Source organism: Pipistrellus hanaki, assembly GCF_964339955.1.
Source record: "Pipistrellus hanaki genome assembly, chromosome: 3".
Lineage (NCBI taxonomy): Eukaryota > Metazoa > Chordata > Mammalia > Chiroptera > Vespertilionidae > Pipistrellus > Pipistrellus hanaki.
In genome coordinates, this window is record NC_140505.1 from 121,533,861 (window position 1) to 121,548,091 (window position 14,231).

At 43.1% G+C, this 14,231-nt stretch overlaps 1 protein-coding gene across 2 annotated transcripts in view; it reads left to right on the plus strand.

Moving 5' to 3' along the window:
- The first annotated feature begins 9,679 nt into the window (after positions 1 to 9,679).
- Positions 9,680 to 14,231, plus strand: part of PAWR (pro-apoptotic WT1 regulator) — a 124,304-nt gene continuing 119,752 nt past the window's right edge. The window contains exons 1-2 of one of the 2 annotated variants that reach the window (XM_084880209.1): positions 9,680 to 10,016; positions 10,455 to 11,085. In XM_084880209.1, the coding sequence (XP_084736335.1) occupies positions 10,597 to 11,085 (489 nt within the window). In that variant the 5' untranslated portion in view covers positions 9,680 to 10,016; positions 10,455 to 10,596. The remainder of the gene's footprint in view (positions 10,017 to 10,454; positions 11,086 to 14,231) is intronic. The other variant, XM_084880210.1, reaches the window with a different exon arrangement.

The window sequence follows — 14,231 nt, forward strand, 5'->3', positions numbered from 1 at the left end:
GTTCTCCCTCTATCTGTGCTCAGATGTAACTAATAAGATGAATTTGGTTTGTGTTTATATCAGAAAAGTATGTACCTGTGACAAAAATATACTATTTTACATTTTAGAAATTTATATGAAGTCTCATATTTTACATATCTATTTGAAACTTTAAGATGTTTCTGAGATGCTATAAATATTCCTTTGTACTAACATATTTTGTATATGTCCACTTTACTGCTAACTACATGTAATTTTTCCATTATTTCACTTTTAATATCAGTGCTGCATGAATGGACCTAGAGGGTACTGTGCTGTGTGAAATACAAATATAATACTATATAATTTCACTTATATATATTATAGAACCAAAAAAAAAACAAACAAACCAAAAACAAAACAAAACACAAACTAAATGAACAAGCAGAACAGAAGGAGACTCATAGATACAGAGAACATTTTATTTTATTTTATTATTTTTTTTGTATTTATTTATTTATTTATTTATTACATATTTTATTGATTTTTTCCCCCTCCCTCCCTCCCACACATCCCCTCCCTCCCCAGAGTTCCATGTCCATTGGTTGTACTTATATGCATGTATACAAGTCCTTCAGTTGATCTATTATCTCCCCCAGATCCTCCTCCCCTCCCCGCTGAAATTTGACAATCTGCTTGTTGCATTACTGTCGATACAGAGAACATTTTAATGGTTGCTAGATGGGAGGGCAGTTGAGGAGATGGGAGAAAAGGATGAATGGATTAAAAAGTACAAATTGGTTGTTACTGAAGAGTCATAGGGATGTAAAATACAGCATAGGGAATATAGTCAATAATATTGTAATAACTATGTAAGGTGTCAGAGAGGTACTGGATTTATCAGGGTGATCACTTTTGTAAGTTACATAAATGTCTGACCACTTGGTTGTACACTTGAAAGTAATATAACATTGTACGTCAACTGGAATTGAAAAATTAAAAATTATTAAAAATAGAGCAGTGCTGCAATAAACATTTACTTCCATGTGTGCCTGTGTACACGTCAGAGCTACTAAGAGCGCAGTTGCTGGCTTATCAGGAAACCACATCTTCAACTTAACCAGGGAAAAGGGAAACACTGTGCTTCCTCTCCTCCCTGCACTGTGACACTAAATGTTGAGGAGTGGGGGGGCCCACAGCAACCAATTTTCCTCCTCTCCGGACACCACCTGGATGTCCTACAATTCACTTACGATACTAACTACTGGGATAAGCCCCGGAGATTCAAGGTTTAGTGCCACGAGGTTGTAACAATGACTAAAGATAACTTTTCCAAGAATTTTGAGTGTGAACATGAAAAGAGAAATAAGACATTGACCAGATTGGATTCCAGAGTCAAGGGAAGTATTTTTGTGTGTGTGTGTTTGCTTTTTTCTAAGAGGGTGTGATAGTCAGAATAATGGTCTCCAAAGAGTTCCAGGCCCTAATCCCTGAAAATTGTGAATTATTAAATTGCAAGGCAAAGGACAATTAAGGTTGAAGATGGAATTAAAGTTGCTAATCAGTTGACTTTAAAATAGATTATCTTAGATTATCCAGGTGGCCCACAGGTGATGTTAAAAAAAGCCCATGTTTGTACTAAAAGCCTGTGCTTGATACTAAACTTGGATTCAACACTTACCTTAATTGAAGGTTTGACCTTTTCTAGAAATGTATTCTTAACCAGTCTGGAATTTTCTGGTCAGCTCTGGTGACGTTATCTGTCACGAGAGCCATCTGCATTCCCCCGAAGAACAGGCAAAGTGCAAGATAAAATCCTTCCTGCTCTCCTGGACCAAAGATAAGCAGTAATAAAAATAATCCTTTCTTTCCTTTTGCTAATAGCTTCCTTGCCCCACCCTTCTTTTCTATAAAAACCTTACATTTTATACACTCCCTCTGAGTACCTTCTAGTTGTTAGATGGGATGCTGCCTGGTTTATGAATCACTTAATAAAGACAATTAGATCTTCAAACGCACTCATTTGATTTTTTTTTTTTTTTTTTTTTTTTTTTACAACAGTAATCACCCGGATCCTTAAAAATGGAACAGTGCGACAGAAGAAAAAATCACAGGGATTTGTGACTATCAAAGAAAGGTGCAGGGAGGGTGGAGGGTAGAGGGTGGAGGGTGGAGAGAAAAAGAAAAAAAAAGAAAGGTGCAGAGAGGACAGAGAGCTGTGACATTGCTTGCTTTGAAGATGGAGGCAGGGGAACATGAGCTGAGAAATGTGGGTGGCTTCCTGAGGCTGGAAAAGGCAAGGAAATAGATTCTTTCTGCGAGTTTCCGGGAAGGAATGCAACTCTGCTAGCTCCTGGATTTTAGCCTGGTGTGACCCATAGGACTTCTATCTACAGAACTGTTACATAACAAAGTGACATTGTTTAAGATGCTAAGTCTATGAAAATTTGTTACAGTAATCCTCTATAATAAAAGGCTAATATGCAAATTGTCCCCAGGGGCTGGAGTTCGACAGACCGGGAGTTAGATGTGCGCTGACCACCAGGGGGTGCTAGCGGCTGGCAGCCACTAGGACCCTACTCATGCACAAATTTTATTCATTGGGTCTCTAGTAAATAGATAACTAATATAGAGGTTATTACCAGAGTTCATTTGTATGTTGAAGGGAATGATTTTATAGAGAAGAAATTGATTATGGATCAGAGAACATAATTGTAGGAGCAAACCCCTTTAAAAAGGAAATTCACAAATGGCAGATTGCCATTGACAGGGATAGATAACTTTACCTAGGGTAAGACGGCAGAGAGAAGGTTGGGAAACAGGAAAGTGGGAAGAGCTGACTTGGGAAGATAAGTTCCAGTCTGATGGGTCCTGGTTAGTCAGTGAAGTATGAAGGCAAGTTCATCAACTAATAGTGAGGTCAGGATGAGGAGACATTGGAGAGTTAAAGGACTGCTGTGAACTAGTTATAAAATATAGGAAAGCAAGCTTATTAAGATTGCACGATTGCCAAACAGTGTGAACTGCCTAGTTGAAACTGTGATTGTGCATTTAAGGTAGGGTTAGGAAGCAAGCTACACTGTTTGTTTGCTTTTTCGATGGCAAGGCTTAAAGTATTTTTAAATTTTATTTTTAAATTACAGTTTACATTCAATATTATTTGTATTAGTTTTAGGTGTACAGCATAGTGGTTAGACAATTATAGACAATTACAAAGTGTTCCCCAACATTTTCAGTACCCACCTGGCACCATACATAGTTATTACAATACTATGCATGGGTGGAGCAAAAGCAGGTTTACAATTGTGACTTTGTGAAACAGAGTTTATTCCTGTATTATTATTTATCAATTATTGTATTATTTCCCATACAGACAACTGTAAACCTGCTTTTGCCCCATCTGGTTTATTGACTATATTACCTATACTGTACTTTATATCCTAGACGGTTTTATAACTACCAATTTGTTTTTTTAATATATATTTTGTTGATTTTTTACAGAGAGGAAGGAAGATAGATAGAGAGCTAGAAACATCAATCAGCTGCTTCCTGCACACTCCCCACTGGGGAGGTGCCCGCAAGCAAGGTACATGCCCTTGACCGGAATCAAACTCAAGACCTCTCAGTTCGCAGGCCGTTCTCAATCCACTGAGCCAAACCGGTTTCAGCATATCAATTTGTACTTCTTAATCCCTTCACCTTTATCATCTAGTACTCAACCCCTCCCTTCTGGCAACCATCAGTCTGTTCTCTGTGTCTATGAGACTGTTTCAGTTTTGTTTGTTCATTTATTTTATTCTTTAGATTTCACTTGTAAGTGCAAAAATATATTTTCCTTTTTCCGGCTGACTTACTTCACTTAGCATAATATTCTCTAGGTCCACCCATGTTGTATCAAATGGCAAAATTTCACTCTTTTGATAGTCAAGTAATATTCCATTGGATATTGTACCACAGCTTTTTTTATCCACTCCCCTACTGGTGAACACTTGGTTTGCTTCCACACCTTGACTATTGTTATATCGTAATGAACATAGGGGTGCATATATTCTTTTTTTTTTTTTTTTTTTAATGTTTTTATTTATTTTTTAGAGAGAGGGTGAGAGGGATAGATAGAAACATTGATGAGAGACGAACATCATCAATTGGATGCCTCCTGCACTGGGGTTTGAGTCTGCAACCAAGTATAATACATGCCCTTGACTGGAATTGAACCTGGGACTCTTCAGTCTGCAGGCCGATGCTCTATCCACTGAGCCAAACTGGCTAGGGCAGGTGCATATATTCTTTGGAACTAGTGTTTTCGATATCTTCAGTAATATACCCAGAGTGGAATTGTTAAGTGACAAGACAGCTCCAGTTTTTATTTTTGAGGCCCCTCCATACTGTTCTCCACAGTGGCTGCACCAACCTGCAACCCCACCAGCAGTGCACCAGGTTCTCTTCTCTCTACATCCTTGTCAGCCCTTGTTGCTTGTTGATTTATTGATCATAGCCATTCTGACAGGTGTGAGATAATATCCCATCGTGGTTTTAATTTGCATTTCACCGATTAGTGACTTTGAGCATCTCTTCATATGTCTATGGGCCATCTCATGCCATTCTGTTTTTAACTAACCTTGTTTAGATGAGCGGGTGCAGGCACAGAGGAGGATCAACTTTAGAACTGAAACTGACTAAGGAAGTTTGGACATGAAAAAGGGTGACAGAGCCCTAGCTGGTTTGGCTCAATGGATATTACGTCAGCTTTTGGACTGCAGGGTCCCAGGATCAATTCTGGTCAAGGGCATATGACCAGGTTGCGGGCTCGATCCCCAGTAGGGAGCGTGCAGGAGGCAGCCAATCAATGATTCTCTCTCATCACTGAAGTTTCTATCTCTCTCTCTCCCTTCCTCTCTGAAATCAATATTTTTTAAAAAGAGTGATAGATAATAAAAAATTGGCATAATCAATAGATCAAAAATTGGTTGGAGTAGGGATACCAGAGTCAGTGCACTGGAGGGGTAAGAGGTGGTGGTTGGAAAATGAGATGTTAAACGGAGATTTTGGATGTGTACTGACTGACTAGTGATGACAAAATCAGGAGACTAACCACAAGAATGCCTAACCGAAGAGAATAAAGAGGAAATGGTTATTGGAAGTGAGAAGGTCAAGTGTCTGAGATGGGAGGAGACTGGATAGATTACCTTTGCATGTTGTCAGTAAGAAAGGATATAAATAGAAGGCAGTAGGACAAAGCTAAGGTCCTCAGTAAGACAAAGTGACTAGGAAGTTGGTTGATGACAGCAACAAGGAGGTTGCTCCTTGTAGGGGGTGGCAAGTCTGAGGGCATTAAAAGCTAGTCTCTAAGAAATCCTTTCAACATCAGATGCGTAAAATAAGCAGAGGATTCTGTTTTTATTGACACCTAGTCAAAACAGAAGTTCTTTCCAATTGAGAATATATTTAATCATTCAAGGTATGAAATTAGAAATGGCCAGTACATTTTCTTTTTTGATGGAAATAGTGCCAAATAGAATTTATCGGAGTTTCTGTGTTTGTGGTGCACAAATCTATACATTTGTTCTACAAATGGAGGATAAAGCTGAATGGGAAGTCACATATTTTGTGAATAACAAATAATAAACTCAATAATAATAATGTAGGTAAGAGAGTACTATAGAAATATGTCAGAGAGTAAATTATGAATAAGTTGGTTGTTTTTCCAAATTTTTATAATACTTATAATAATTTTCACTTGTTGAAATCTATAATTTAAAAATGTTTTTTAAATTTTTATTTTCTTACCATTCTTTTTCTTAAAGAAGATTGTATAAGTGTTAGGCACCACAAAACCTAGAACTTTCCTTGATAGGCCATAAATCTGGCCAAAGATTACTAGCAGTCAAATGAAAAAGGGAAAACTCACTCATAGTTTTACTGTGGTTAAAAAAAAAAAAAAAAAAAAAAAAAAAAAAAAAAAAAGTGTCAGAAGAGAAATATAACTATTTTTACTATTAATGTCAGACATTTTCCCCTAAGTTTTTAATAATAGGAGTATTCTGTAATATTATGGGCCTCATTTTCAAAATAGCCTACAGAAAATACAACATATTTCAGAGAGCGCTTTCTAAGAGTGTCAATCCATAGGAACTTATGATTTCACTCAATGACGAGGAAAATAAGAAATAGTGGTCTCTACTGATCTAACTTCATTATGGATTAAAGTTAGAAGTATTTAGAAACATGCCAAATCAATGGATTGGATTTCCTGTTAAACATTAACAGACTAAACACACATTTTATCTCTACTCCCTCAAAAATAACATCACTAAAACAAAAGTAAAGTGATAAACCAATAATAACAAAGAGGATGGGCAATGAGAAGAAAATTCTGGAAGATGAAAGATAGAAAACAGATAAACTTTAGCAGAGCAAAGTGAATCCTAACCACCTGCAGCAGACAAAGAAAATTAGAAGTAATATTTTTTACCCTGAAGAACCCAAAAAATAAAGCCGCAGCAGACACCTCTGAAAGAGAGCAAAGGTTGGGTGGAGGTGAAAGCAGAAGGATTCCATAAATCAACATAAGCCAAAGTTAGGTTCAAGAAATAATAGCAGATAAGGACATTTAAAAAATAAAGGATTTTTTTTTTTTTTTTTTTTAGCAGAAACAGTTAAAAGAGTTCAAAGTTCTAGGGTTTTGGGAGTGGAAAGGTTGCTGTCTTTTGCTATAATCCTTACAGAACTAAAATATTTAACCTTTTAAATTGTGTGCATGCACTATTTTTATTTTAGAGGGTGAATTACATAGACTCCAGAAACATTTGCATTGAAAGCAACATGGCTATTTCACAATACCCTATTAATTATTTCAACACATACAAAGAGGCTATTTCATATCATAGCTAATCCACTGCTTGGAAAACATTACAAAAGATTTAACATTTAGAATACATTTCATCATGACATATCAAGACGGATTTATTCCTGGCTGGTATGGCTCAGTTGTTTGAGTATATACAGAAAGGTCGCTGGTTTGATTCCAGACAGGGCACATACCCAGGTTGCATGTTTGATCCCCAATTGAGTATGTAAGAGGGGCAACAGATCAATGTTTTTTTTCTTTTTTTCTTCTCTCTCTCTTCCTTCCCCTCCCTCTTTCTTAAAACAAAACAAATAACATTAAAATAGATTGAATCTCTTTGTTTTGTTATCATTATCAATTTTCCTTTATTATTGAGGGCAAGTGAGTCATCAAAATTAGCTATTTTAGACTAGCTCAGAGCTTCTTAACTGGGGAAGATTTTGCCTATCTCTTCTTCCCCCGAAAAATTGGCAAAGTCACAACTGGGGGGGGGGGGGGCGCGGGGGTGGCGGCGGGCGCAATACTGGCATCTGAAAGGTAGAAGCCTAGGATGTTGCTAAACATCCTATAATGGATAGGACAATTCCCCAAACAAAGAATTATCTAGTCCCAAATGTCAACAGTGATGTGGTTGAGAAACCAAGCTCAGAGTCTCTAAGATGATTTCATCTGAATGCTATACATAAAGATTGATGATATGCAAACATTTCGCAATTTAGGACTGACTCAGCTAAATATTTTGGTGCAATGTTGGAAGCAGTTTGGCTGTGAAATATATGTTTGGAAATATTGAGAATGGTAAGGTAAAGACAAAGGTATAATACAATCGTAATACATAGTGCTTTGTACTTCAATAATCTCTTTCATCCTTGGTTCTTAGGGCACTTTATAGACTAGTAATAACTACTTTGGTACTCACAGATTACCTTTTATCTAAGGATCTCAGGCACTTTCACAAGACTCGCACAATGTAGGAAGTATTATTATCCCCATTTTATAGGTAAGTAAACAGAGGCACAAAAGTTAAGCAACTTACTCAAAGCCACACAAGTCAGTAATAGCCAACCTTCCTGACGCAGAGCCTATTAATATGAGAACTGGTCTAAGCGATGCAGTGACAAATTTATGTGGCATAAGTATTATCTGAGTTTATTCAGCCTGTTGTTTTCAGGTTCATATTTTGTATTTAGTATCTTATCTTTTTTTTTTTCCTTTTTCTTTTTGCCTAACTCCCCTCAATCCCCAACATCTTAGAGACCCAGCACCCTGCTTGATATCTTATTAATAAAAGGGACTATATTTACTGAGTGCCTTCCTTGAACCAAAAATACTTAAAACACTGTGTCAATTCTTATAACAGTTTAAAAAACGTGGACTGCTATTGCTGATTTTTATCGTAAAGAAAGATGAGTTTCAGATAATTTAAATAACATGCCTGAGACCTCTCAGCTATTTATGTGTGCATCCAGGTTGCCTCTATCCTCTCTCCACTGCATCCTGCAGCCCCTCTAAGCATATGAGTGTGAATCTGTTTAATGTCCAATCCCTCCTCTCCCCTCCTAAAACTCAGAAAACAAACTAATTAAGCCTGTTGTGAGGAATTTCAGGGGTGTATCCAGCTTGGTACCAGCTAAGCTCAGCCTTTTAAACCCATTCCCAAGGAAGGCCTTTAATTTTTTAGGATTTTTTTTTTTCTTCCAGAGCAGGGGTCTTCAAACTACGGCCCGTGGGCCACATGGGGCCCGCAGAGGAGTCTGATCCGGCCCGCCAGGTTTTTTGGGCAGTGAGCGCAGCCGAGGTGTTACAGTAGGAATTAGTAGTTCATATAGTCCGGCCCTCCAGCTCTCTGAGGGATGGTGATCTGGCCCCCACTTTAAAAAGTTTGAGGACTCCTGTTCCAGAGCTCCCTCTTGGTTACCCATGTGTTCACCCCAACAGCCAAACCAGAGACCAGAACTGTGTGAGCTTCTCTCTGAGGAATAAATAGCAAGTGAATCACTTTCTTCTGTTCTCGTTCCTGTCACAGGGCGCACACTAACTGCCCACCCACCATGTGTCTGTCACCTGGGCAGAATAGGAATACTAAGTAGGAAGAAAGATTGATGTTAGGTAAGAGTGTGACTCAAGGCTCACCTACTTCTCACAAAACCGTGGCCTGGCATTTGCACCCTCCCCTACGCCCGGCGATGTGCCCTGGCATTGTTACTTGGATAAAGTGAGCGCCGTCTCCTCAGGTGCTTGTCAGCAGCAGCCCGCCCAGCCCGGTGCAGAAAGCTTAGAGGACATGCACCCGAGGATAAGATTTACTTTAAGGATAGAAAAATAGTGCGCATTAAGAATAGAAAAAATAGAGGCAATCACCGCTCATATCAAATTAGCATCAGTGCAGCTTCAGTGCTTTTGCACTAAGTTCACTATTTGCAAAGAGGAGGTGTCCAGGCAGGGTGAAGAAGAAAACTCGAAATAGGATTGAGACAGCCAGTGCAACACACAGTCGAAATGTTTCTCATGGAAGCCTAAGATCACAGTAAACTCTTGATACCTCACTGTCCACTTAAGTCCCTGCTTTTGGGTAACCTTTTAGGGGACACTTTTCTTACAAGGGGCGGTGCTGGGCTTGCTTCACTTCTTTCTGTGCTGCCCCTGCCACCCTAGGACCTCTGAAAAGGGGCGGCGAGGAGGAGCGGGACACGAGCGCGTCTTCCCCTCCAGGCAACTCAGGCCCTGAATCATCCATCCCAAGCGGACGGACTTTCCCCCCAGCCTTTCCCTCCAAGAATCCGTCTTGTACTTAAAAGGAAAAATGGTAGGAGGCGGAGAGGCGGGGAAGCGGAGCAAGGCGCGGGGCGCGGACGGCCCTTCCCGCCCCTGGACCCCGGCGCCGCGAGGCCGGCCGCCCAGGGCCGGAGCCAGGAATGTGCGGTCCGGGCGCCGGCGGGCGCCGCGCACCTGAGCGCCGGGGCGGGGCGGACCCACCCCCGCGGCCGCGCCCTCCGCCCCTAGGCCCTTTCCGCCGGCTCCTTCGGCGGCGCCCGGCTCCCTGCCCGCCCCTCGCTCCCTCCCTCGTTCCCTTACTCCCTCCCCGCGTCCCTCCCTCCCAGCCCGGCAGAGCCCGGGGCTCCGGACGGCCGCTCGGTACGTTTGGCGCGGCCGCCCGGCTCACCTGGGAGCCCGGCCCCCGCCCCGCGCCGCACCCCCAAACCGGTCCCAGGTACGGGCTGCCCGCGCCCCGGCCGGTCCTGACCCGCTGGACGGACACCGGCGTCCGGCGTCCCCGCTCCGCGCCGGGCCCGGGATGGGGGCGCCGGTGGCGGGGACCCGGCCGGCCGCAGCCGCGGGGAGCGCGGGAGACGCGCCGGGCCGACAGGTGGCGGGGTCTGCGCGGGGCCCGGCCGCCGCGGCGCGGCCGGCGTGGACGGGGCGGACGGGGCGGGCGTGCGGGGCGGGGCCGGGCCTGTCCCCGCCCCTCGGGGCGGGGTCGCGGCCGCCGTGTAGGTGTGTCGGGGAGCCGCGCAGGTTGGGGACTCGGCGGCCGCTCACCGGCGGGACTGGTGGGCGCTCCGGCGGGGGCTGCGGTGGGCGCTGCGCGGGGCGCTCCCTCCGGCGGCGCGGGCACCTCACGCTCCCTCCCGCCTGTGTTTCCCCGCAGACCCGGCGGCTGCGGACCGGGCAGCCCGCGCCCGGCGGTGTCCGCTCGTCTCTGCGGGGCCGCGCGGAGGAGGCGGCGGCGGCGGCGGCGGCCGGGGCCAGGGGGCGGCCGGAGGTGAGCGCCCGGCCGGCCCGCGGCGAACATGGCGACCGGTGGCTACCGGGCGGGCGGCGGCGGCGGCGGCAGCACCACCGACTTCCTGGAGGAGTGGAAGGCGAAGCGCGAGAAGCTGCGCGCCAAGCAGAACCCCCCGGGCCCCGCCGCCTCGGGCGGGGGCGGGGGCGGCAGCGACGCGGCGGGGAAGCCCCCGGCGGCGGCGGCGGCGGCGGGCCCCGAGCTCAACAACAACCTCGCGGGCGGCGCGGCCGCACCTGCCGCCGCGGGGGGCGTGAACTGCGCGGCCGGCCCCGGCCCGCGGCGGCCGGAGGAGGAGCCCCCCGCCGCCGCCGCCGCCGCCGCCGCCGCCGCGGGGGCCCCGCCGGCCCGGGGCGAAGAGGAGGAGCGGGACGGCGCCCCCGAGAAGGGCAAGAGCTCGGGCCCCAGTGCCCGCAAAGGCAAAGGGCAGATCGAGAAGAGGAAGCTGCGGGAGAAGCGGCGCTCCACCGGCGTGGTCAACATCCCCGCGGCCGAGGTGAGCGGGCGGGGCGGGGCGGGGGGCGCGGCCGGGCCCGGCCGGGCCGGGCAAGGGCTGCCGCCTCCCCCAGCGGCCTCCGGGGCTCTGGGTCCCGCGCCCGGAGCTTCCCGCCGTCGCTCCCGCCGCTCGTCCTCCCGGGCAGGCAGGCAGGGAGGCGGGCAGAGGTGATGGAGTTTTATCCCAACCAGCGCTTCCTGGGAAGTTCCCCGAACCCCGCCGCGCACGTGCTCCGCCGGCGGAGCTCTGCGGCCCGGGCTCCGCTCTGACGGCGCTGGCAGCACAGCTCCTGGCGCCGGCGCTCGCTCGCTCAGACTTGTGTTTTTTTTTTTTTTTTTTCATGCTTGGTCAGTTAGAAAAAATTGATTAATGGTGATGACGACAGATTCTATTGAGTTTCTCACGTGTCGTCCGGCTCAAATGATCAGATTGTTTATCTCCTCTCTTAGCAGTGTATAGTAGCACCTGCAAAGGGAAAGAAGCCTTAGCCTGAGTGTATCCCAGACAGCTTTGTCTTCCACTCACCCAAGATGAGTGTAACCAAGTGAATATATGCGCTTTCCAACACACACGCGCGCACACACGCACACTTTTTTTGTCCTGAGTAATATTTAGGACAATAGGAACGCTGTAGCAACTCAATTTTTTTTTTCTTTTTTTTTTCCCCCTGAGACGCTCTCTCCTCGACTTAAGTATTTGGCTCTGTGTGTTCTGGAAAACATTTGTGGTAAGGTTTTTTTTTTTTTTTTTTTTTTTTTTTTTAAGCAATCTCAAAACATTTCTGCAGGCTGTAGCATCTTTCCATTAGAGTGACTGGGGAAACATTTTTACTTAGTGAATAGCTGCATCGCTTTACCCACAACAAAACAAAACAAAACAAAGCAATTCTATACAAATGTTGATTACTTCTATAGTAGCTCACAGGTTTTGGGAAGTGATTCAGCCACCTTGCTTCATCCAAAGTAGTCAGTTGCATCTTTTTTCTCATTGGCTCTTTAGGTTTTACTTTTTTTTTTTTAAACTCCTGGTCTTCAGTTCATTCAACTTTGACACCAAGAAGATAGTAAGGGTTACTTAACTTTAATTGTGGTTCAAATAAAAGCATTGGCATTAAGTTAGAGCTTATTTCAAACATACCCATATTTTTAAGTCTTAATATGATTTCCGCCCCTGGAAAACCAGTTTGTGTTTGAAGGGTATATTTTTGTGAGTGTTTCAGGGAGATTTTTATCAGGCAGCAAAACTGTTCACTGTGGTTTGCTACTTGCACAAAAGATCTGTTATTCATTAAATTGTTTAAGAAGGAATTCTAAAAGTGGTAATCAAATTTCTAGTGTTTTTTTTTTTTTTTTTTTTTTTTTTTGGTTTGTTTAGTTAAAAATATGAAGATTAAGGGGAAACTGAAGACAAGGCTTTGGAAAAACTACATTCCTCAACTTATTTTTAAAAGTAGCTGAAGGTCCAAATAAAAGAACTTGTCATTTTCAGTCTTTTCCTCATTATTCATCTGACAGGGTTCTTATTTGGGAAATACATTGTCAGATGTTAGATTTCGTTATTTATCTGGCTGCTTGTGCTAAAAAGATACATTTTTGTTTTATTTTAACAAGGGTAATGTTTACCGAGGGAAACAAGTATGGTGTATCTTGTGAGATTCTCAGAAACATCCTTTGTTAGTACTCCTGCTTCGGGTAAGGAGCATAGTGCCGAGAATGTAGATGACTCCCCATTACAATTGAGTCTAATACTCTGGAATGTTTTTCATTTGGGTGTTGGCAACTCCTAAATTTAATCTTCCTTAAAAACAAACAACCCAGGGTACCATTTTTTTTTTTCTTCTGTGGAATTTGAACCTTTTTTATTGAATGGGGAATTGAGGACTGCTTTCTTTTTGTGGTTACTATGGCTCTGTTTCATGCTGTAGGACTCAACAAAACACGGTCATGTTTTACCATAGTATCTAATTAGCAGGCATGCTTCTTAATACCTCCTCCCCATGTTTTCAGTTTAAAAAAACAACAATTGAAGTCTTTGAGATTATTTTAGTAGTGGTAAAAGATATGGCTCAAAACTTTGAAGGTGAACCATTTTCATATCTTTTGCTTATTGACTTTTAGAATTTGTGACACTCATTTCTATTAGTTATTTCAACATTGAGAAAACCAGATACGGAGCTTTGTGGGCAATACTACTTAGCACTCCTGGTTTAAAAAGTTAATATAATATTTTGCAATTTTTTTAGGTATCAAAGCAGAAAACCACCAATCTGTCAGTATTCAAAAATAGACTTCTATTATATATAGTGTTGAGTAAGATTTATTTTCAAACCCTATTCCCAACCAAGTTTATATTAGATTAGCATGTAATTTGTATGCAAATAGCTTATTTTAGTGATTGATGAACAGCAAGTTCCTTTAAGAAGTGTTTATTAAACATGTGTGACACATTTGTTATGACTTTAATTAATTCATTTTACTAACTACTAACTATTATAAGTTGTTACAAAGGTACCTGACAGCAGCTAAATATACCAAAAGCAACTAGAAAGTACATTAGGAAGGAAGCAGGTCAAAACTGAAAGCAGTGGCTGAAGATAAAATACTGGGTGGATACTGGGTCTGATGACTGTAATAAAAAGTGCAAGTTTACAGATGCTTATTAGTGAGATAAACTTTAAATCTCATTTACAAAGATTTTTTTAAAAAGCTTTTTTTCTAGGTTTTTTTTTTTTTTTTTTTGAAAGGGGGTTTAGAATAGCCCATATTGGATATTGGATATGACATACTTTCTGCCAATGATTATTGTATGTTTATTAGATCAGTCAAATACTACATATATGTATCCAGGTAATATCATTAGCATTGTGATGAAAAGAAGAAGTAGAAAGACTGTAATCTAGGAAGAAAGCTAAGGCATCCTATGTATTAAAGAGCTAATATGCTAATTAGACTGAACAGCAGAACGACCTTCCAGACGAAGCTGGGACTTCGAGGGCCGAGCAACCAGAATTACAGAGCCCCTTGCATGAATTTCATGCATCGGGCCTCTAGTAATTACATGAAAAACTTAGGAATTGAGTTAGTTTAAAAGTCATATTAATAGTTTCAATTAATTGCTTACAAGAAATACTGTGTGTTTAAGGGGAA